This window comes from Pagrus major, chromosome 8 (assembly GCF_040436345.1).
Source record: "Pagrus major chromosome 8, Pma_NU_1.0".
NCBI lineage: Eukaryota > Metazoa > Chordata > Actinopteri > Spariformes > Sparidae > Pagrus > Pagrus major.
The window spans coordinates 5,010,490-5,034,930 of NC_133222.1; the positions used below are offsets into that span (position 1 = coordinate 5,010,490).

Here is a 24,441-nt window from a genome sequence, read left to right on the forward strand (position 1 = left end):
TCTGTATTCTTTGTCTTCTTTTTCCTCTTTCCATAAACTTACTATATTCAATTTTTGTAGATGTACTGAGATGTAGCCATTTGGCCTTACATGGTAAATTACAAAAAAAGGAGAAGAAGAAGAAGAAGTGAAGAAGAAGAAGAAGAAGGAGAAGAAGAAGAAGTGAAGAAGAAGAAGAAGAAGAAGAAGAAATTTAATAATAATAACAATAATAATAATAACAATAATAATAATAATAATAATATATGAGGATAAGTGCCTTCCCACATCATCTACAGTAGGCTACAGTTACAGGTATTTTGATTTTAAAAAACAAATATCATCATGATCTCTTAATATATATTCCTGATATACCGCCCTATTTTAATGATTCTTCAGGTAAACTATAAATTTATACGATTTTTTAATTCTCTTAAAATCAAATAATAGCCGACATTAAAGGTGGATATCAAGTGCACACCACTTCTAGTAGTGACAGCATATAACAGTAGAAAAACAAAGAGAAAGTAGAGAAATTGTTTCTAAAACTTTGATGATTGGATTAAAAATAAAGAACAGTGTCAAACACTGTTCATGGCAAGTCGACCGAAAGTTGATCCCACAGTGAAAAGGACAAACTTGTTTAAAATTGCACTTTATTTACAACAGCAGTCACTTTTTATTTTACAGGAGGTTGTTTTATGATGTAAATCCACAGTCCTGTCTTTGTGACTCATTTATGACTTTCCATCTTATAACAACGACTTAACAAATAAGTCACAACAATTTAAAAACAGTAACAGAATTATATACATTTCAAAAAGCCTTGCTGGCTACAGCTTTTCAAAGCAGTTTATAACCGAAGCGCAGTCAGAATTTCTGTTGTATATTCTCAGGCTTTTATAATAAACCGTTCTACATTGCGCTCCACCTGGCTGTGTACGTGTTCTCCAAATAGCTAACTGCTCACTTCACTGGTCAAAAGTCCAAAACAAATGGCTTCAGGTGCAGTTCAGGGACGGTTTTACAAGTCACTCATAAAGCAATTCCAGTCTATCACACAGACATTCAAATCCCAAAGAAGTTATGGTTCTCATGACCAACATCAAAGACATTTTTTAAAATAATGCGGCACATTCAAGCCAGAGACAGTCAGTGGACATTAATAGTCTTGGTCAGTTTAAAAAAGTACACATACAGGATATTGTTGAACATTACCAATTAATGAAACATACAGTAAAATACTCAATGGATACCATCTGACATTGTGCACAAAATAAAACACAGGCAACACACAAACTCATTTTCAACAGTTGGTTTCATTTTGTTGCAGGAAAGGTTGACCGTCCTCTCTGTCTATGTACATGTACAAACTTCCATCTGTCATGGAGTGCACCTCTAATTCTCTCTGGAACTGCAGCCAACCTGAAAAGAAATACATATATCTCATTTAAGAAGGGTGTTTATTATCACAGCAAACTCATAAACATGTCGACACGGGAAAGATATCTTCAGGTGTGGCCTCGATATGAATCTTGGATCTGTCTTATCAACACCAGCTTGTATCTGGGGCAAAGATGCTGCTGTTGTTTTTGAAACTCTTGCTCTCTGCCTGTGTGTGTGTGTATGTGTGTGTGTGTGTTTGTGTGTTACTTACAAGAGGTTTGTTCAGGCTCTGGTTGTGGCTGCATACACACAGGAGGGAAGTCTCCAAACATGGCAGCCATCACCTGCAGTAGGCTCACGAGATCACATTCGCCCTGATAGAGGAAAAGATGCTTTAAAACACATCGTTCTGTACGTTTTGATGATGCCATTGTCTCTTTTTACATTCAGTCAAAGATTACAAGATAACGTTTCAATTCTCACACTCTTCCACTCCTCCAGGTAGGGCAGCATGACTTCACCGTTGCTGGAGACGTACTTTCCTCTGACGACCATCATCTCAGTCGTGGGTCTGACGTAGCAGATGGGGGCAGACTGCGGGTAGGTTTCTTGAAGCCAGACGCACACCGGGATGTTGTAGGTCTTGTCTTGTGTACAGAACAGAGGGGAAAGGTGTTTTGTCTCATACGTTCTGAGCTTTATCTTTTCAGAGTCAGCTTGAAGTGAGGATTTAGCCATTTCAGAGGTATAAACAGTATAAAAATGCAAAGTCATTATTACCTTGATACAGGACAGGAATGGTTCCAGTCAGACTCATCAAGTTCTTTTTGGTTCCATCGTTGTAAACTGTAAAACAGATGAAGAAAATGCTGTTTCATTAACATCCACAAGTTCAGCAACAGATTGTGAGCTGATTAATTAATTAATCAATTAATTAATTTTTGTTCTTACCATATAAATCCACCACAGGCTCCAGGCTTTTGAAGCGAGCCAATGTAGCGTGTATTTCATGGGCCACATGCTTGTGAAGATATGCCTTTAAAAAGACAATAAACAAATCCATGCATATAAGTTGTTGTTTTTTTTAATGTTTGATGAAGACAGATTGATTATTTCAATTCTTACCTTAGGAAGCATTTTCTTGATCCTCCCTCCAGAGAACGACATGATTACAGTTTATCCAGAGGAAAGAAAAATCTCACGTTTTTCTGTGTTTCCTTTCCGATCGACAACACTCAACAGTCCCTGTCTTCCCGTCCGTCTGGGGTTTATGGATAACCTGATGTCTTTTATGACCCCTTGAGAGCCAGTCACAGGAAGGCCTCACGAATTATGCAAATCATTTGCCCTGAAAAAGCAGCGACTAGGATACAGGAACTGAACGTGACCTGAAAAAACAACACGCTGTATCTAGACTATATTGATATTATTGATAATGATTATTTCTGACTGATAGAGGAGCCATGCTTTGAGATGGTAAAACTGTCTAATCTCTTGGATCATTAGTTTATTTTGCCCCCTGCAACTGTATTGGCTCATGTTTCCTGCTTTCTCACTCTCTTTTACATCTATTCAGCACTTGTAATCATATTTGCATTTCATATTTGATGAGAAAACATGAATACAAGCAGTAATAAAATGCTACGACCTTCCACATGCTGTGTTTTGATGTTTACTGACTGTACTTCAACACATCAGTAGAGATTCTGTAGAGATTTGTACATCATAAGAGAATATAATAAACCACATTAGTTAGTTATATTCTTATGCCATGCCTTGTTGAGCTGCTCCCCCTCACTCAGTATTTCCTGCATACCCTCCTTTTCAGTTTTCTGGAAGTGACCAAAATAAAAAGCCCAATCAATCATACATCAGTTGTATAGAGAGGCTTAATATCTACCAAATATAAATCAGATTCACATAATCATAAGCCGAACTTATTGACTTTACAAGAACCAAAAACCTTCCTGTAAACGGGCACCGCTGATGATGACAGTCCTCTGCAAACACAATATTTACGACTGTCCTTTGAGCTTTGATAACAGCTGTACTCGCCCACATTGTGCAAACAACACATTATTATACATTATGATATCAAGAACATTTATAGAGTTCAGGCGTGTTCACTGCTGCATAAAGTACCAAAAAGTCATACTTGGCTAGTAAAGGTAACAAAATGTTACTCTGTGTAAAAGTTGAAGGTAAAGTCACCACGTAAGGAAGAGTAGGAATAGTACTTGAGTAAAAGTATTGAAGTCTGATATATATATATATATATATATATGAAATCTGATAATAACTATAAGTATTAAAGTAATTTTCTGGCAATGATTTGAGTCTCAAAAGTACAAGTAAAAGTGAATGGATTTTTTTAATTTCTTAACTTGATTGCTGATTAAATAAAGTAACTTAAAAATGCCCTAATTTGGCTCTGATACAGTTTGAATCTGCAAAGTAACCAGTTATTAAAGTCATTAAATACGTGTAGTGGAGTAAAAGTACAGTATCTGCCTTCAAAATGTCGTGGAATGGTAATTAAAAGTAACACAAAAAAAATGGAAATAGTCAAGTAAAGTACTAGTAGGTCAAAATATTACTCAAGTACGGTACTGGAATAAATGTACGTAGTTATATTCTAGTGTATACTAGATGAATAACAGTGTGTTATTCAGTGTGTATGTGCAAAAATACACACAGCAGCCTGTAGGTGGCAGCAAATCTCAAATTTGAGAGGAAGCCGATGTGAAAGTTTGACGACTGAGAGATCACAGACAGAAGAGGGTTCATCTTGACATCTTTATTCCTGTCCTGCAATACAATTTGCCACATTTTCAAAGAGTAAATACATCTTAAATAGCTAAACAGTTGACATTTTTCACAAATTCCTTCCACGCCTCTGTTCCACAGTTTGCAAGGGAGAAACAAGCCCTTGAGCCCACTGTATCCTTGTGCAAAACTCCCAATGGTCCGTACAGTCTTTGTCATGCTCGCCAGGTTTCGCTGACATGTATACTTGTGGTTTTGCTGGCTGGAGTATCGCTGCGGCAACATGACGCTGATATTCTAATGCAATGGGAATTTGAATACATAGATTTGTGGAGGTCTATGATATTATTATTATCATGGGTGAACTGTTTAACGATCGACAGGGAGAGGGGGACAAGCGTACTGTAAGGACTGTCATTACTTGTTACAAACGCCACACTCTTTTTCCATTTAAAAAAGTTTGAGTAAAATGGGTGAAAAATAAATGTTAGGAACAACACAGTCAAAAGTGGGACCAAGGATCAACTCCTGCATTATTTCAACATTGTACTTTTTTTTTTTTTAAACACGAGGCTTCTTTCAAAACAATATCTAAAGACTCAAACACGTTCACAGTTCATATCCTTCCTCCAGAGCAGAGAAATGAACAGTAAACTGATAAAAAAAAAAAACAATTGACCACTACCATCCACACAGTAAATAGACTGAACGTTTTTTCTCTCATGAGTGGAAAAAGAGACATTTTAACTGTACAAATTCAATTTGATCAGAAATAAAAAAAAATCTGAGACGATAGCAAAATAAGATTTGACGTCTGTCATGGAAGAGGTGCGAGATGTCTGTGAGGTTTGCATCTGAAGCCTGTTTGCCAAAACTTGCCTGTAGTGTTTGGAAACTCTGTACATTATCATACACGGTCAATCATCTGAACTGTTAAAAACATAAATCTGGACTCAAAGCAACAATTTGTTTCCAGTGTGATGGGAATGAAACGTCACATAAACATGGAGAGTGAGACATCGTGGCTTATACTGGGCTTTTCTTAAACTATGTTGTTTTTTCCAGTCATGTTAAACAGAATCACATTCAGATGCACAAAACCCTTTTTTAAAAAAGAAAAAAAAAAAAAAAATCAGTGTAGTGTTTTTAGGGGCTTTCAAATTCTATACAGCGCACGTCTAAACTCAACATACTTCTATAGTTTTTTTTTTTAGTTGCACACATAATCAAACATAAACAAAAACAACGCAGCCAACAGGACATATACTCGTCTCAGGTAGAGCTCGCTGCATACATGAGGTACAAACTAGCTAACAGATAAGGCAAAGTAAACACAGAGCAGTCTTTCTCATTTTTAGGCAGCAAATTAATGGAGTCATGGAGAGCGCAAGCTGGTCAGTATTAAGAAACGAGCAATGCACTCCCATAACCTAATATCCATCACTTATTACACACAATAGTCCCACATATACAGCACATATGCTTCTGACATGAGTAGCACCTGATCTGTTATTGTTCCATTGTAGAGTTGAGGTGGCAGAGAAAGAGGAGCAGTTTGAGGATAGTATGGTGTGTGTGGAAATAAACGACGTTCGACTTCTGAGGCAGGGCTTGTGCGTTACACTCTGCAAAGCTAACCGGTGACATCCTTTAACCCCGGTGTCCAGGAACTGTTCCTGGACCCCGATTCCTGAGCCTTATTATCCACAAGAAGCGACTCTTGCAAACTAAAAATTAGCTGTTTTTTTTTAAATCAACGTGTAGTAAATAAGAGTTGTACACCATACAGAAACGAAATGCTCGAAAAATCAACTGGTTTAAAACCCATCTCCTGTCATTCTATAACTGTACAAGTGTAGGGCTTTCCTCCTATTCTACAGGCAACCTTCTCCAGCTGGAAAAATGACAACTACACTTTTCATGCACGGTACCTCTCCTTCCTAAAACGTAAAAACGAAAAATAAGTAGCCATGAAAGGTGGTTTATTCCCAATACTCTGTGGACAGTAAAGAATCCTATTGCACCAGAACCTACGTACACTAGCCATCACTATTAATATTCCACAAAGACAACTCTTAGCAAAGAAACATCTGTAAGGAGAGAAGGCAGCCGCAATCTGGAAGTCCGTCTATCTTTATATTCTCAACATCTATCTCCCGAAAAGTCATTCCGACTACGTCAGGCAGGTCATAAAAAAAAAGTCAAACCAGGTGCCGTCTGAAATAAAACACCCTTGCTCACATATTGCTCAGTGAGAGTCAAATTCTGCAACCACAAAAAAAATTATTGTATTGTTTTATAATTCATATAAAAAACAAAAGGTTTTTATTCTTTTTTTTACCGCTAGGCTAACTGTTAAACACCAACAACAACATCATAGTCATTCCTCAGCCTCCGCCTCCTGTATCCAGTATAATGAAGGGACTACACAGCCATTTGAGGGGTAGAGTAGGATATGGGGGTTATTTATGTGAGAGGTGTTTGGGTAACTAAATGTCCATTCCAGTCCTTTCCATTTCAGTCGTCAGTCCTTCCAGTGGGCAGGCAGGGGGGGAGTGGGATTAGGCTTTCAAGGTGGGAGGAGGTCACAGACGCCCCCTTTAAGACCAGTGTTGAGACTGAAAACAATAAGTTAGCAGGAAACTTGTGGAGCTACCCAGCGAGACCACACTGGAGTTGACAGAGAGTCATTAGTGGTGTTGCTCACAGGTCGACGTGTGGACCGAAAAGGGGGCCGGACCGGGCTAGTTCAGGTAGCCACAGAGGCAACAATCCAGTTCCTCCTTTCCGTAAAGGTCTGTGGTTCAGTCAGCTCTGGTGGTTTCCTTGAGAGCTTCTGCTTCAATCGTCCTCTTTTTGAAAAAAGTTTATATTTCATCATTGACTTGTTTTTAATCGTTCTATCTTTAAGTCCATGCTGCCGCTACGCGCTGTAGCATTTCTCTTCGACGTGCAACTGTCAGCTGGGGAATGAAATGACACAAGAGTGGGGACACAGATGTTAGAGCCATTATATTGTTTGAAGGAAAACAGAGACAGTGAAAAGTTTAACTGGTTTCACATTTGTTTTAACTTACAATGGGCAGTTATATACATACAAAGACTGTAGGGCTGTACTGTATAGTTCAAAGCTTTATTCATAATGTTGACATTTAAAATCTGCTGCACAGCTTTATTCATTTATCCTTTTTTGTATGATTATTCACTGTTTATATATTCTGTTTCAGATACAGATTAGGCTACACTTATATTATTAGTATTACACCATTTGGAGAATAAGATTCCAGTGGAGGCTGCCTGGTTTTTCCCGACACGTGCAATCGAAAAACACTGCCAATAGTAAGTGTTGTAAAGTCCGAAGGTCAAAAATTATTTAAACATTCACATGTTTTTATCTAACAAAATCTTCTGCTTCAATCCATATTTGTTGGCGTTTAGCCTTTCAAAAGATTTTCACTGCGGTCAAAAAACTGTTCACTCTCCCACACAAGAGGGAGGCATGCACCTGTATTATCAGGGCAGTCTAGCAGCGATGTGATAGCACCATAAATTACATTTACATAACCACAATAAAAAGAAACATCTATTTTGGCTCCAACACTGTTGAAGTATTATGTTGCTATAAGCCTAAGGACAAGATTATTGTTTTATCATTATTATATGGCTTTACTGGATAAGCCTGCAGCCTACATGTATTTACGCTGACAAAACTGATGAGTTATGTTCATTAATGAAATTTGTTTTAATTTAAAAAAGACATTCGAAAACAATAATAGAAGTCTCAAAGGTGCAGGAAAGGGACATTCGGTACAGCCCTAAAGATCAATTTGGAGATTTGTTATATTACTGTGTAGCCGTCCAAGAAGATAAAGACATTTCTGGAAAAAAAAAGGCTCACCTGCATCACGATACCACACAGCGACAGCTCATACAGTCCTGACCGCTCTCATCAGGTGGGTTCAGCTTCCTCAGCTTATGCTGTCTGATCTCCCTTACCAGTGTGTAGAAGGCGTCCTCGACTCCCTGTCAACAGACAAACGCAGAAATGTTACAGAACAGTACTTACAATGGTCAATTAGAAGTGCAAGCACCTCTTGTAAATAACAGAAAACCTCTCAGGTGTACTCCGCATTGAGAGGCTTGGTAACATCGCCATGGCAACCCTGAACAATTTAGACACTGTTAATAACGATATAATGACTAAAAAGAAGTCAGCGCTTAGTTCATGCATCTCCTTGAATGGCAGACTTGTTGCCGGTTCAGTGTGCTGAATGTGAGATAGTGTATGCTGCTACATAATGTGTGACAGTGAGTCAGAGACAGTGGGAGCTGTGCAGCGACTTGTCCCTATGAAGGCCTTTCAAATACTGTAGCTCTGTTCTCAAGCCAAGGTAACCTGGCTATGACTCACTGCCTGCGGCATAATAAAATGTTCCCAGCTACACAAATCACATCGTACTGCAGCCCATTCGCTGCTCTTCATGTGCATGAATACACATGCAAAATGTTAGATTGCAGAGCCCATTGCAAAACACTGTCATCACTTGTTGGCTACAGTACGATGCAGCACTTCTAATTTACATCAAATCTGAGTGTTGTAGCTTGCAAAGATGGGAGGAAAAATTAAGATAACTTAAAGACAGAAATGTAGAGAAGAGTAATTCTGTTTCCAGTGCTTTTCTTCTTGTTCCTACAGCTGAATGTTTGATATTATCTGTGGAGAATGATGTATGTGCACAGTTTGAAACTAGATGGCTGTTTTCACATTTTTTGCTGAAAGTGTACACTTTCTCTGTGCTCACTGAACTCTGTGCCAACAAACATGATTTGTGACATGACAGACAGTTTTGACATCTTGCGTCCAGCAGTTCAACCTGTAAAATGAAAACGTATTTATATATTCTGTAATTTCTAACGAGGGAGAAGCAATACGCGTAATTTTATGGATTTAACTTTTTTAAATACACCTTTTTCTGCAAAGAGGATGCCAGAAACACATTGTGCCATCATACACTGCAGCATGGAAAGAATTAGAAGGCACGATGATAAAGGGAATCCCAATAACAGCCCTACTAAGTGACAACAAATTACAAAGAGAACAGGAGATCCCAGAAGACTCTATAACAAGCAGTCTACTGAAATCCTGGCAGGAAATAGTCAAAATTTGCAGATTAAAAGACGCATCTAAAATTATGAGGTGGTGTGCCTATGATTCAGACTTTACACCAAATAGGATCGACGGCAGATTTAAGATTTGGATCACAAAAGGTTTAACTACCTATTATTCACTTGTCCACAAAGGGGCATTTCAGAGTTTTGAAGCCCTACAGAAGGACAATCGTCTGGGAGGAGACGATTTTTATAGGTACCTGCAAGTGAGACATTATTTTTAACAAAAATCTTAAAAAGGTGTTAGGAAAAGGTGAGTCAGGGTTCATGGAGGTATTTTTATCATTAACTAAGCCCGGACCATGCAACAAAATTATCTCCAAATTATACAATGCCATACAATTATCTAAACAAGAGAATACAGAACACATAAAGAAAAAATGGGAAAAGGAAGCAAGGGTAATGATCACACAAGAGAGCTGGGATAAAATATGTCAGCTACAATGGCTCTCAACCGGGTCAAACACATGGCGGGACTTCTGCTGGAAAAACATTGCAAGATTTTTTTATCACACCCATTCAGAAACGATATCAAGGCAGCAGGGACGCTTGTTGGAGACTTTGTGGGTCTAATGGAACCAACCGCTTCCATATATTTTGGGACTGCCAAGCAATAAGACCTTACTGGGAAGAGATCCACAAACACATTAAAAATGTATTTAATGTGAACATTCCATTTAAATGTGAAACTATGTATTTGGGCAATATATTGTGTGAACCATGGACTTTTTTTTTTTAAATGTGATGTTTTGATTGTCAGAAGTGGAGCGCTCCCCGGTTCTGTTTTGTTCCCAACTGAAAAATGAGTGGTCCGTAAAAGAAAACCCCAGAAGGGCAGTATGGACAAAATCACTTAAACTTTCTACATCCATCCTTTCCTATGTCCTTGAATGACTATGGCTGTAATTGATGTATGTGATGGAAGTTTGCCTTTCTAAATAAAAAGAGAAGTTAAAAAAAAAAAAAAAAAAGAAACACATTGTGGAATTTCTCATGAGATCATGTCTAGGGGAAAAAACACAAAACATATTTTTGACTGGGGAATAGTTTTCTATATTACAGTGCATTTAATTAATTGATACAAGTAATAATAACACAAGTTTTCGGAAGCCCAGAGATCCCAAATTGATTTGAAAAAACATTACTTATACCCCTTGGTGCACTGTCAAGCTTATGCACCAACTGCAGACAGTGTGTGCACTAACACTTTTAGCTTAACAGCTATAGTGAAGATTTTGGCTTAGGGCCTCCGGAGACTTGCCACACAAGGTGTATGGAGCCATTTTAAGTTTTGTTTTTTGGTCCCCATCTACTTCAGTTTTTGAGGAGAATGCTGCAACGCTGTTTTGCTCTGAAGCTCCAGAAATGTTTTGTGGACTACGAAACTTCACCCGACTCTCCATCGGCATGTGGTGAGTAGATAATGACTCAATTTTCATTTTTGGGTGAACTTCCTTCCTTTAATACATGTGTGGGTGGTACCTTTAGGATAATAACAGGGTTCTTGATGAGTGTATGGCATGAGGGCGTGTGCTTCTTGTTCACTACCTACCTGTCGTGTCTTGGCAGAGGTCTCGATGTAAGGGATGCCGTAGGAGCGGGCGAGCTCCTGGGCTTGCCTTGTGTCCACTGTGCGTGCCGGGAGGTCACATTTGTTTCCCACAAGCACCATGGGAACGTCGTCTGAGTCCTTCACACGTTTGATCTGTTCTCTGCAAATTGTAAAACAAAAAAAAATTGCAACCGTTGACATCTTATTTGCAAAGCATTCACCGCTTCCTTAGCCCACCCCAGCACTGTGTTTAGTGACAGTGACATATCTCTTGTTTCACAAACAACAGCAGCTCCACCACTGGAGAGCCAACCACCCAGGGAGCTCTAGGACCCTGAGGAAGAGCCAGGGCCCGCCGGTGGTGCTGGGCTGTGCTGCACTGCTGAAGGAGGGAGGTGGAGAAGAAAGGAGGGAGGGAAGGGGGGGATGGACAACAGGCAGGCGGCGAACAGCATTACCTCATCACTACAGCAGCCAGCGCCAAACGCCAGGCAGCCAGGGGGAACTGAGTGAGAGGAATGGGTCAGATCAATCTATCAGCTCAGCCCTTCTTCTCCCTGAGCCACAATACAGCAGGATGCAACCACTCCAGTCAGACCTGCCCTCCTGCAGTCAACACTGCTAATAATTATGAACACAGTTGATCTGAGTCTTGATGTCATACCAGGCATGGTACTCTATTTAGATCGCTGACTGTATATGCTGGTGAGGCAGGTATATCAAGTCTAATAATATGTGATCTCATCTTATGTACGTATGGTACATTACTACTGTTTCTTTTACTTAAAAGAAGAAAAGAAAATCACAATGCACTGGCCAGTTTTATGCAGGTGCAATGCTGCTATATGCTACTAGTGGAGGAGGATGTTTCGCAAAAAATGTGATAGACGGTAATAGTGATAGACAACAGGTCTTTGAATAAGTCAACAGCTCTAACCAGGCCACCAACTACTCCAGCACCCATGTTGCACAATGGCTTTACAGTGATACCAGCAGTTAAAGCTGGGCTGCAATGGCTGCGAGCCAAACAAATGCGTGTGTAATAAACTCAAAAACCCTGCAAATCTGCAAGAGGAGGTGGCAAAGTTAACATGCAGCCTCTTCCACCTTCCATGTGCAAAACTGGCAAGTGCACTTCTAATGTGATGAGAAAGACAAAATGTGGGAAAGAGAGAGAGCACTGTCATCTCCAGCTGAATCTCTCCCCGCTCCCTCCCTTTCTCCTTCCCTGCCCTTGAAAGTGCTACCTCTCCCCGCTCCTCTAATTGAGTCAGGATCGATTTCATTGGCATCGTGCTGTAATCCTCCAGTTGGGGGCTAAGCTTTCTTTAGCCGTGTTAAACGCTACAGCATGACATCACCCAACTACTGCAGAGAGCTGGCACACGTACGTATACACACCCCTCTGCATCCAGACCCCGTGGGAGTCCCTGCAACACACACTGCATTCACAAATACACAGAACATCTGAAGGGAACTGACAGGAATGATTTTGTGTCTGAGCTCCACCCCGACTAATCTGGCAAGTAAATACACATCTGCAGCAACAGATCCCATCATTCTCTTTGTCAATGTCATGATTTGTGAGGCCCCTGCATCCCTTAATCCTAACCCCTCTTTCTTTGCCTCATACACACCTGTACTGGTGAATGTCCTCAAAAGACTTGGTGTTATTGATGGCGAAGACACAGAGGAAACCCTCCCCTGTCCTCATGTACTGATCCCTCATGGCGCTGTACTCTTCCTGACCTGCAGTGTCCAGGATGTCCAGCAGGCAGGTCTCCCCGTCAATCACGACCTGTTTCCTGTACGAGTCCTGCAGAAAAAGGGGGAAAACTCCAACATTTAGACGGCCAGTAAAGATATAGGTGGAATGTGTGATTCAGGAGGGGTTTGAGGCAACCATCACTGAGGTTGTCACATCTTTGGCATTTGTCACTAAGCAGCATGTATATATATTCTGTGTATTAACTGGTATTAATTCCCCTTCCACTCCCAGGTCAAATGTACATTAAGAGATCAGAGGAGCAGGGTACTGGAGCCAATGTTTAGCCTTCCAACACGCAGCCACAAAAACATGGAGTGCCGTCCCTTTGTTTGTTAGAGCATAGGGGCCAGGAATGCAAACACACAAAAAGGACATTGTCCGGCCAGACGCAGGCGTGGTGAGAAAGAGAGGGAGAGAGTGGAGACAGAGAGGGAGAAAATGAGAGAAAAGAGACGAGAAAGCACTTCTCACTGGCTTCCCTCTAGTCTTCGCAATGTCTTATTTTCATGAAAATATAAGAATTACTGAGGGGCGGGATTAACATTTCCTCTTAAAAGAAAATTTGAAATTTCTTCCACAGCCTGACCTTATGTTGTATTGCCACAGCATTCGATTAATGTAATTAAATTAACTTGATTTAGACTGAGCTGTCGTCTCAGTAGGGTCCAGGAAATATTGTTCAGCAGTAACTATGGGAGTGGGCAATTGATATACATACATACATACATCAAACTAATCAAAGAGGACCTTTTTTTTTTTTTTTTTACTGGATGATCAAGCCTTCTCTACCTTCCCACTGCAAGCCCAAGAAGCCTCCCACGGGAATAACACTGAGAACATGCTGAAGAGAGCCATACCTCTATGGTGGGGTCATATTCATCCACAAAGTGGTTCTGGATGAGCTGGATGGTGAGTGCACTCTTGCCCACACCTCCAGCTCCCACCACCACCAGCTTATACTCCGTCATCCTTTGCCGCTGCAGCTCACCGCACACACACACACGCACGCCGCTTCTGGAGAGGAGAGAGGAGAGAGACAGGAAGATGCAGGTTAGCATTTTGACAGACGTACGCACAGCTGGACTGGAAATGATGCAGTCCACAAGTGGCGATACAGACAAAGCATACAGATATTACCATTACTGCCCAGTGGTGAGAAACATAAGTGGTTTGTGTGTGTATGTGTGTTGGAGTGTGTGGTGTGTAGAGGGGGCTGAGGTTGAGACCCTCAAAGGGGAATGTGAAAAATGTGCTGAAGGTACTCGATGTTCCAATCCTCTCCCACTCAGTGTGAGCAGCAGAGAGTGTGTATGAGGGGGAGAGTGAGGGAGGCAGTGAGGGAGAAAAGGGAGAGGCATGACACTGGCAGACTGACCCTCATCACTCAGGATTCATTTACCGGTGTCTACGTTTGAACCAAGAGCGACAGGCACCAGAGTGAAAACGATCAAATAAGAAAATAAAAATAGAGCAATTAAAAACACATTGAACAAAAGATTTAAAAAGGTAAAAATGTGTATGATTTAAATCACCACTGCTTACACAGCTAGCCTGCTGCCGTGAACTGTTTCTTGTTGGGTTTGCCTTGCTTCTTCCATAGGGATCAATCCATAGCAACAGAATGAAGGGCCTTAAAGGGGACTTTATGACTCCAGGTGTGCCTGCAGTTGTCCCCTATGGACCCACTGAACCTGCTTAATAGGTCTAGTCGGTGCAGCAGGGCCACCATGAATATAAATCAAGGCATGTTATTAAAGAAACATGTCGGCCTCTTGAGGAAACGTAAGTGATATCCATTTTCTGTTGTTACAGAAAGTTACACAACACAGGTACACAACACCTTTAGGAAAAAATAAGGGCGTAAAGCAGTTCCAGCATTGACAGGCAAGATTTAAAGTACACTTCTGGCTTGGAAGGACATGGAAAATCTGCTTGATTATCAAAAAAAAAATAATGGGAGACTTGGCTGGCCTCAAAAGACATTTTTTCGCCTGTGGATGTGCATTTGAAATTCGCAGGGCTCAACATCTCAGGAAACATTCATTAAATGCTTAAAAGCTTTTGAAATCATTTAGTTGTAACTCGAGGTCGAGATGTTGTAAATTGGTTGGGTTGCGACACCTTAATCAGCAACTGTCAACAGCAACAGATACTGGCAGAACTGATGGATAGAGCGGGTAGCAGCTAATCTGGATTTCACCGGAAAGACCAGGCGTGTTCAAAAAATGTGGAAAATGTGTAGAAAATGTCAATTTTACTATCACAGTGTAAACTATGTAGTCAGCTGGAACCACACATGGACGTATATCCATGAATAGACAGCCGGTACAAAGACACATACACACAGGAACGGTTCCCCTCACAACCCTGATGTCCAGTGAAATTCCAGGCATGTTGAGTCAACGTGTAGAGAAAGTAGTCATATGGGTGTTTCCACCGCATGAAGTGGCAAAGTGTGACTCAGCTTATTTCAGATTTACCACAAAGTTACCAAATCTATGACCTGAGAATGACCTGATGCCAATCCTGCGAACATGACGGCACACGATGAATCAGCGTTAGAAACACATGAAGCGATCGTGGAGATTTTGAAAGATTAAGTCAAATACAAGTTGGGGCTCGTGTGACCACAGCCTCCTGTAGTTACGGCGTGAGCCTGACAATATACAGACAACAATGAGTGGTTAGGTGAGGTCACCACAGCGATGTCATAGCCCAGAGGAAAATCACTGGGAAGGCCTGTTTCTCCCAGGATGCAATTGCCCTCGAGCAGCAGTTTGGTTTCACTTTCTGTTTGACGGTAGTGACCAAAAACTCAACTCCAGCAGTTTTTATACATTCATACTATGAATTCAATTGAACACTGCCAATGACATCAGAATCACATTATGCCCCGTTAGACACTGTTATCTACATCTGCAGCACCCTTACACCAGACGCAGCCTTGTTTCTCTTCCTCAAAATCAGTCTGTCTCATGTCCTGTGTGGTTCAGATGAAGCGGCTCACAGTAAAATAAGGTCAAACGGGGCTAAACATCTCGCCGCGTTCATCGACACGGTCTCACTCTGCGGAACGTTCCTTAAGTGAGCTCAAGTAGAAAATCACTAACCTTCACCACCTGCTGGCGTGTGTAATCAATCTGTCGGGATTTCATGAGTACGTCAGGTCACATATGCTGGTTTACCTTCTCCAGGGCACCGACTGTCATCCCTAACATAAAATGTACTCCATGTAGCTCTGTTACACGAAGCCCTTGCTCGCTGCAGGGCGGTTGAACATAGGCGCTGTAGACAGCCTGAGAGGAACACGCACACACCCTCTCTCTTGTGCTTTATCTCCCAGAGGAGCACACGCAGCTGGAGTGAATCTTAAACTCGTCTCTTAGAAAAAGCGGAGTAACAGGTGGACAGTTTAATGGCAAAGAATGCAAAGAAAAACTAAATTTATGAAGCCAAATTCGGTCGTGGGGAGTCAAAAGTAACAGACACGTTCACCTATATTTGTCACTGGGAGTGGTGTATTATTAATAGAACCTGCATTCACCTCTGTCAAAACCTATTTGTGTCTCAGATGTGTGTGTGTGTGTGTGTGTGTGTGTGACTGTGTTCATGTGTGTACAGACTAAGATTAGCCAAGACTATGACCGGCTCACTGATGTTAATGACTGACAGAAAAGCGGACTTGCTAACTGACAACACAGCCATTTAGCAGCTCTTGTTCAATCACACACACACACACACACACACACACACACACACACACACACACACACACACACACACACACACACGATCATGTTAGCCTTTGCTCGCCTTAATGGAACAGGTAGCTCTGAACACCATCACCAATATCAACAATGGCCTCCTTGTAAAAATACCCTCGCTGCTGTAATTCTCAAGCACAACAGGAAGGGAATTATCCTGACCCCCTCAATCTTGTGGCCAAAACATTTAGCTTCCTTTTTCCCTCACTGTATATAAATCAACCTGGTACACAGTGCAGCCCGCCCTGGCTGGAGTACAGAGACCGTGGCAGCGCCGCAGAGCCAGCCCAGCTCCTCACAGCCTCCTTTAACCAAACAAACAGCAGCTGTGCGTAGAGGAGAGACTTGTGCAGGGCGGAGGGATGCTGGAACACCTTTGGTTACTGTCGGCTTTGAGCTGCAACTAACAATAATTGTCATTATAGATATAATCTGCAGATTATTTTGAGAATTCAGCGATTTCTCTATCAAGTGAAAGAAAACGATCGCTGCAGCCTTATTGGGCTAAAAGCTCAAGACAGGGCAAGGATTCACATCATCTACTTGATGGGATGGAAACAGCATGGATGCGAAGTAACATGTGAAAGTATAGACTGGTCAATGGGATTAGAGAAATTAGACTGAAACTGAAACTGTATAGTATTACAGGAACAGTAGTCAGTAACAGTAACAGGAACATATGCGTCATAAATATCCGTGTAGATGATTAATTTTCTTTTAACTGTCTAAGTGATGAATGGAGTGACGTATGGTTTATATAAAAACGGAGACAAACCTGTGTAATGATTCCCAGTCTAGTCTTGTGGATAAAGGTGACAGGACAAAGACAGGTGCTGACCACAGACTAGTCAGCCAATTTCCCTGAGGGATACCTGTATCCTCCTTCCCTCCAATATTTCCCTTCTGTTCTGCCTTCTGTGGCGACTGTACGATAACCTTCCACACCAGCAACATAACCCAATTCTTAACCTTAGTCAGAGCGTCATTAGTCATAACTGGTCTGGTATTAGTAATTTCTCCTGGTTAATCAGATTTTCCCAATACTTCCAGCTTACACACACCTACCCCAAACTTTACTCATACATTACCTGGCAATACTGCATGATCATCATGACATATTCATGCGTAAAAGCATTTAAATAAATTATATGGATCAATATGTATCAAAACTTAAATCCTTAACAGAAGCTGATATGTAGTAAAGACAGAAAATGTAGGGCACACACACACCAAACGAACGAGATTGACACCTGCACTCTCTCCCACAACAACAGCTCTGCTGATTCTGCCACGGTCGGTTGCCACATTTCTTCTGCATAACCAGATCTCGAGTGTACACCTGCCAAACATTTAAAATTTACAGTCTGAAATGCAAATTCAACGCACCCGCGCCCGCTGCTGGGAGACTGGGGGAAGGAAAACAGACAGCCATGCCATCTCCTCTCTCAAACTAGGCCACATGACAGCGGCTGATTAATAATCCACACATACATATGGAGATGAATAGCAAAATTAATCATTGATAGAGATGCCGTCTCTTTCTCAGACCCACTTGTTGGCAGTGGGGGCTCATACAGAGCTGGTCTTTGTGCAGACAGAGACGAGGGCTGAGGACACAGCGGCTGGAGATCACAATCATCCATGCATCATCGATCTTTTTATATATTTCACCCACATTTGTTTTTTATTCAGTTCACGCAGATAGTTATCTTCCTGCCCCTATAGCAGTGTTGTGCACTCCTCTGCTGTCCTGATTTTCATTTTGTATCAAAGTGCATAGGTAACCTGTGAAGTCCTTATCTGCTCCAGCCATGTAACAGTCTGCCACATTTGCACGTGCACATACATGCATAAGTACACCTGCAAAAACCATAAGTAAAACCATGATGAGGGCTGCAACTAAAGCCTATTTTCATTAATGAAAAATCTGCCAATTACAGCTAAAGACACTTATTCTGGGTGAGCAGCACGTGCATGCGACATAACTTTTTCCTTTTCATTTCGGCGCTGACGTGAGCAGCGTGGCTGACATGCGTCTCATGCCGCGGTTCTCTGCAAATATCCACATCAAACCAGCTTTTCACTATAGTTTTATTGTCTGTATCAGTAGTATATGTCACATTACCTATGCTGTAATATTGCAAATTTCCCAGTTCAGGGACTAATAAAAGATAATCTTATGTCTTGTCTTATCTTAGACATGAAAAGACCACACGCAACAGGTGAAGGCCAGTATTTATCCTTTTTCTTTCTCCCTCTCCCTCATTTTCTCTCTCTCTTTCAATGAAGGTAAATCGTAAAGGAAAATCATGCCATCATATTTATTGATAATTATCATAGGTAAACTCCATGTAGAAAGATAGGGCTGGCAATAGCAGCACTGCAGCAGCAACACTGTCTTTGCGGACACACATGTGAGCCGCAGCAATGCAGCCATCATGGGCCGCTCGCGCAGGTAATGCGTCTCGGATGTTATTCTAATTAATTGTTTGGCCTGACAAAATGTAAAAAAAAAAATGCAAAATTCTCATCACAGTTTCCCAGAGCCCAAAGTGATGTCTTTAAATGACCAACCAATAATCCAAAAACCAAAGACTCTTCATTTATTATCATAAATGAGAGAGAAAAGCAGCAAATCCTCGCATTTAGGAAGCTGGTACTCGCAGTTTTATTCGATAAACTATTTTGACAGATATTATGGTTGTGAATATGATTCATGATTAGCGGGAATGATCATTTTTGCATCACAATTTTTCACCAAAACCTATGAAAATCATGATGGTGTAATATTTGTTGGGGTCTGTACCAAACTTGAGAACAAGATTTGTTGACCAAGGCATCTCTGGAGCACTACAATACTTCATTATAATGCTGTTCTGTCACAGATCTCATACAAGGTGCATATCAACCAGCCAAGGTATACTAACAAATCAGCACATCAAAGTGAATAGAGTAAAGATTCCTCCTACCAATGTCAACATACATGACTCTGAGATCATCCACAAGTTGGTAACCTACTCCATTTCAAAAAACCCCAAATCTTTGCATAGCTGTCCCCTTTTTTGATCAAGGAGCATAATACAGTCTGTATGTCTGTGTTTAGAGTTATTTATAGCATGCCACCTCCAGCCTGGGAAATTAACAGTTCGTTTTGAAACCCTAGAGCCCCGCCTGGACCAAGAGGATAATCTTACATGACAGCTTACGGAGGGTGCGAGTACAGAGCAGCGAGAGAGAGGGGTGATGGGAGGAGAGCGGCTGAGGGCGAGGGAGGGAGAGGGCTACTCTTACTATGTGCCAAGGGCATAGAAAACCACAGGAGGGAGGGAGGGGTCGACCTGGAAACTGAAAAATGTATAAAGGAATCAATAATGAAAACGCTCAACGTTCTCCAGGATTTCTCCCCCAGCTACTTCAGCTGTACGATTAACATCTCTTTACTTTTTCTACGATTCCTCATAAGCTTGAAGACACTTCAAAACACATGATGTAAGAAGGGAGGGATCATGGATGGCCATCTTCCTCAACATGCATTTTGATCTCCATTAAAGTGCTTAATTGGTTAAAGAATCCATACTGGCAGAGCCACAATCCCGCTGCAGAGATAATAGATTTTTAATGGAGAGATGATGGTAAGGAGACCCTCTCTGGGGAGGTATCACGGTCGAATGCTGAGACTCCAAGACCCATTCTGGAGCCTCGATAGCCCACCGCACCCTCCCACAGCTCTCCAATGACATCATCCCCCTAAACGGCATCCAAACATAAGTATGGACCGGCAGCTGAGGAGTCACTATTCTGCTATCTGAGGCCAATGAAACACAAGTAAGTGAAGCACTTCTTATAAAGTCTATTAATTCAGAGATAAATCTAGTTGTTAGACTTTTAAAACAGGACCATGCATTTTATTCCCCCTCTAAGGCAGAAAGCCAGAGAATTTACCAAAACATGAATGAAACCATCATTTCACTCAAAGAGAATCCTTTAATAAACAATCCCTCTTCTCAACGTTTTCCCCTCGCACAAACATTTACATAAAGGGTTTTCTGCGTGCATCTGTGTGTATGCCTGCATGCTTAAACAAGTCGCTCTTAAAGGCACGGGAGTACAAGTGACCTTTTCCCCACTGGGTCATCCTTTCAGCTCGTCGGGTAGGGTGAGACGGTGGAGGCAGCAGCAGAGATGAAAAGGCCAGCTGACCTCCACACAAAGGCCTGCCAGTTAGAGGAGCCATGAGGCTTATCATCGGACACCAAACACCCCGAAACTCATCAGTGCTCTCTCTTTTTTTTTTTGCAATCAGAAGAATGAGTGAACCTAAAGGACTCCAGTTGTTTTAGTTTGCGAGTGCACGTGAAAATAATGCACAGAAAGCATATAGCAGGTCACTAAAAACATGAACTAAGCTGATAGTCAACCTGTAGAAGATCCCATCCCATGTTTGGCGAGTTCTCCAAAGAAAAACACATTCAAACTGACTCTCCTTTAGAATTATAACTCTAAAGAAGTAGAATCTACAACAATATCAGGTCAAGCGTATGGCTTAACATAAAAAAACACCACTAAAATATGCCTATGCAAACATTAAACAAATTAAAACTAGAGCTGCAACTAACTGTCGGATTGTCTTGTTAAATCAAGTCAGCGAATCAGTTGATTGGTCAATAAAATGTCCAAAAAATGGTCGAAACATGACGTCCTCAAATGTCTGGTTCTGTCCACAACCCAAAGATATTAATTTTACTGTCACAGAGGAGTAAAGAAACCAGAAAATATTAGGGTCACGATACATCGATCCAGATCAATATGTCGATTCAGTGATCAATGATCCAATAGCATTGATGCAAAGTGAAAGCACTGATTCATATTGCTGACATCGTTAAGCTACGCCTTTATTTTGAAATTCCCATGGAACGTCTGTGTCACTGTTTCCGTCCATGAGCAACTCCTTTCCAAACAGTGCTTTCCTTTAATTAAAAAGAATAGACTGTTTTCCATTTAAATGTCTGGAACCATTAGTTCCATTGATATTTCCACTGAAGACTTCAGTAATAAAATTGTCAAATCATATTTTAGTTGCTTTTTGTGAGTTGACATAAATGTAACTGATTGTGTTAAATGGGCGGATGATATCATCTCATATCGATCGCAGGCCCCTGTATCGTATCGAACAGAAATCGTATCGTGGCAGACTTTGTGATATCAGCAAATATCGTATCGTTGTCCAAAGAATCGATATAATATCGTATCGTGATGCAACTTGTGGTTTACACCCCTAGAAAATATTCACATTCGAGAAGCTGGAATCAGATTATTAGGGACTTTCACGAGATCAGATATTCAATTCACGATTATTATAGTCAAACGACTTCACGATAACGATATCATCAAGATATATATAGAAATTTTGAAGAAAAAAAAAAAGGTATCTGTCAAATTCATCTTCTTGTTCGTACACTGTGTGTTTTGGCTCCTTTTCTTTTGGAAAATAGATTAAACTTAAAATCTGAGTGTAGGAGAGAGTTTGCAATCATAACTGTGAAAAAGAATAAAATAATAAAAGATTTATAACACCTAATGAAAAGTAAAAAGGCAACCAGGTGTTGTGTTAAACAAAAGATCTGCATGGCTAACATCACTAACATCTGCACTAGATGTGTTACTGACAAAATATCAATACTTCATATATTAATATCATGGTAATTGTCAATATTGGAACATCGCAACACCCCTAAATAACATATATATATATATATATATTCAAACTGATAAATCAAATGGCAAAATAGTTGAAGACAAATCAATAGATCATTGCAGCTCTAATTAAACACACGAAAGCTGCATCAAGTAGTGTGTCATTTCTAAAAATCTTGGCATCCACAAAAAGTCACACTTATTTTGGCATGCAGCTGGGCACCACCCAGGCTACAGCTGTTCAGAGAAGGGGACAAGAGATTAACATCACACTTCTATCATTGGCTGCTGGACCACCTCCAGCTGTTTTCCAGCTGCCTGAATTCTTGCCTTCACTCTGAAAGGCTTCAGACGCCGATGTCAAATTCACACGACTTAAAGACCGTGGACCATCAAGTCCACAATGCACTATATGATCATGGAAAAACTATGCGGGGTGACTCGTTGTATATTACTCATATGTGATGCAGCAGCAGGGATGTTTTGGTGGATAAAAAAGATGAGATGCGATGAGGAATCAAGTTATAACTACATGCCAAAAAAAACCTAACAATAAAGAAAAAAGCTGAACAATTTATGCCACTTTTTTTCTGAGAGGGGCACCAACTTCAATGATGCTACTTCTTAAGATGACAGGATTTTTCTGTCAGCTTTGTGATGTTTCTGAGGCCATGCACATATTTAACATTAAGACTTGTCTTTGCCCATCCTTTTTCCTTATTTAAAACTCACTCACACTGTTTTAACAAGACAAGCCTCCAGAGAAAGAAAATAAGCCCCAGTCAGCTTTCTAAATGCCTTGTAATGGAATCTAACTTCCGCAGTGATACATTCAGTTTTTACTCAGTGTGACGGGGCGTCACCCTGCTCGTCTGTGTGGCCACTATCGGCAGCAAGCAAGCACCCTCACAGACCCAACACTGTCTTTACCATTACACCAAAAACACAAGGCCACACAAAGTGAAATCCCCCCACTCCAGCTATGATCATTTAACTAAAAAAAAAAAAATGCCTTCGGTTTCTTTTTCAATGTAAAAATAAAAAGGGGGGGAAACCCACGGCGGTGTAATTTCATTCCTCCATAACCAACTTACAACCCCCGAACTACATGGAGACTGTTTATCACACATAGATTAATTGTGTTGTTTTTTTTAAATAAAAAGGACAAAAACATCACGTATGTTATTCCCTTTACGTGTAGATAGGGCTGTATAGCTAGCACGAGTTGTAAAAGCTAATTTTAAAAAATGTTATGATAGCTAGCTAACATGTTTCAACTGCAGTCTCTCCAGCGGTTCCCCCAAAAAACACTGAAAGCATTTTTTTTTTTTTTTTCAGTAGAGACACAAAAAACAGCCGACATATTTCGGACACAGGAATGTGCCCTGCATACTTACAACAAGCAGAGGTCTAATTAGCGACGAGAGCGACGTTTCGTCTACCGGAGAAGAAGAAGAAGAAGAGGGGAGAAAAAAAAATCTCTCAACTCTGTTGCCTCTCAGCAGTAAATCAGAAGGAAACAAAATGTTCTTGCTTCTTGCTTCCTGCCGTCCTCGGATATCTGCACCTTATTCTCTCCGAGAAAGTGTGTAATTTTCAGTTAGCTGAAATGCACCGGGGCTTTCATTGGTTCTGGGGGTGAAAACGAGCCCGCGTTGAACAATGTGCTTTCCACAGAGAGACGAGGGGATGAGGAGTGTCGAGCCCACGCCCAGCTCTCTCAAACATGGACCCGCCCCGGTTACCATGCATGTTACTCTGCGTTCAGGGGCCGTCGGAATTATGGCGACTCCCACTCGGCTGACACCCAGTTGTTTTATTCAGTAATCCTAGTTTTTAAAAATAGCAAAAAACACTTGAATGTAGTAATGAAGGTATGTTTAATTATTAGGCTATATAACCGCACAGTAGCCAGGATTAAAATAAATAAATAAATATAAATACTGGTCCAAATGTCCCAACCACAACCCCACCCACTCAAACTAAATTTCAAGAAAACAATCACAAAACTTCCTATTTTATCTATTCATTTAAATGTATTTAAATAATAATAAAAAATAAATGTAATTATGGCCCGAGTGTTGTTTTAAAAAGCTCCCTCTTCACTAACAAGTATGTACTTCTGGTTGAGAATATAATAATAGTCTCCTGTCAGAAAATAAATCAGAATCAGGATAAAATGGCCAATAAATCTTAAGGGTAAACTCCTCATGTTACAATGCCAAGGACACGGCCTCAGTCTCCTCATGATAGTTATTATTTATTTTTGCACTATAGATAACTAACCAGATTCTACAGTGTTAATTTCTTTGAACTTATAAAAGCAGTTTTCAGTTTCTTTATTATAATAGGCTTTATTAAAA

General features: G+C 40.7%; 2 protein-coding genes across 2 annotated transcripts; both read right to left on the bottom strand.

Annotated features, from left to right (window-relative positions):
- Window positions 1-1,285: 1,285 nt before the first annotated feature.
- LOC141000863 (tumor susceptibility gene 101 protein) lies at window positions 1,286-2,532 on the bottom strand. Its single transcript, XM_073471744.1, has 6 exons — window positions 2,491-2,532; window positions 2,317-2,401; window positions 2,146-2,211; window positions 1,849-2,012; window positions 1,637-1,739; window positions 1,286-1,404 (listed from the first exon to the last, which is right to left on the bottom strand). Exons 1-6 carry the CDS (start codon window positions 2,530-2,532, stop codon window positions 1,286-1,288), a joined length of 579 nt encoding a protein of 192 aa, XP_073327845.1.
- Window positions 2,533-4,147: 1,615 nt separating this feature from the next.
- Window positions 4,148-23,800, bottom strand: LOC141001586 (GTPase HRas). The gene is made up of 6 exons (XM_073472707.1): window positions 23,476-23,800; window positions 13,478-13,634; window positions 12,490-12,668; window positions 10,853-11,012; window positions 8,030-8,154; window positions 4,148-7,094 (listed from the first exon to the last, which is right to left on the bottom strand). The coding sequence occupies exons 2-5, from the start codon at window positions 13,586-13,588 to the stop codon at window positions 8,035-8,037; spliced, it is 570 nt and encodes a 189-aa protein (XP_073328808.1). The 5' UTR covers window positions 13,589-13,634; window positions 23,476-23,800; the 3' UTR covers window positions 4,148-7,094; window positions 8,030-8,034.
- Window positions 23,801-24,441: the final 641 nt, after the last annotated feature.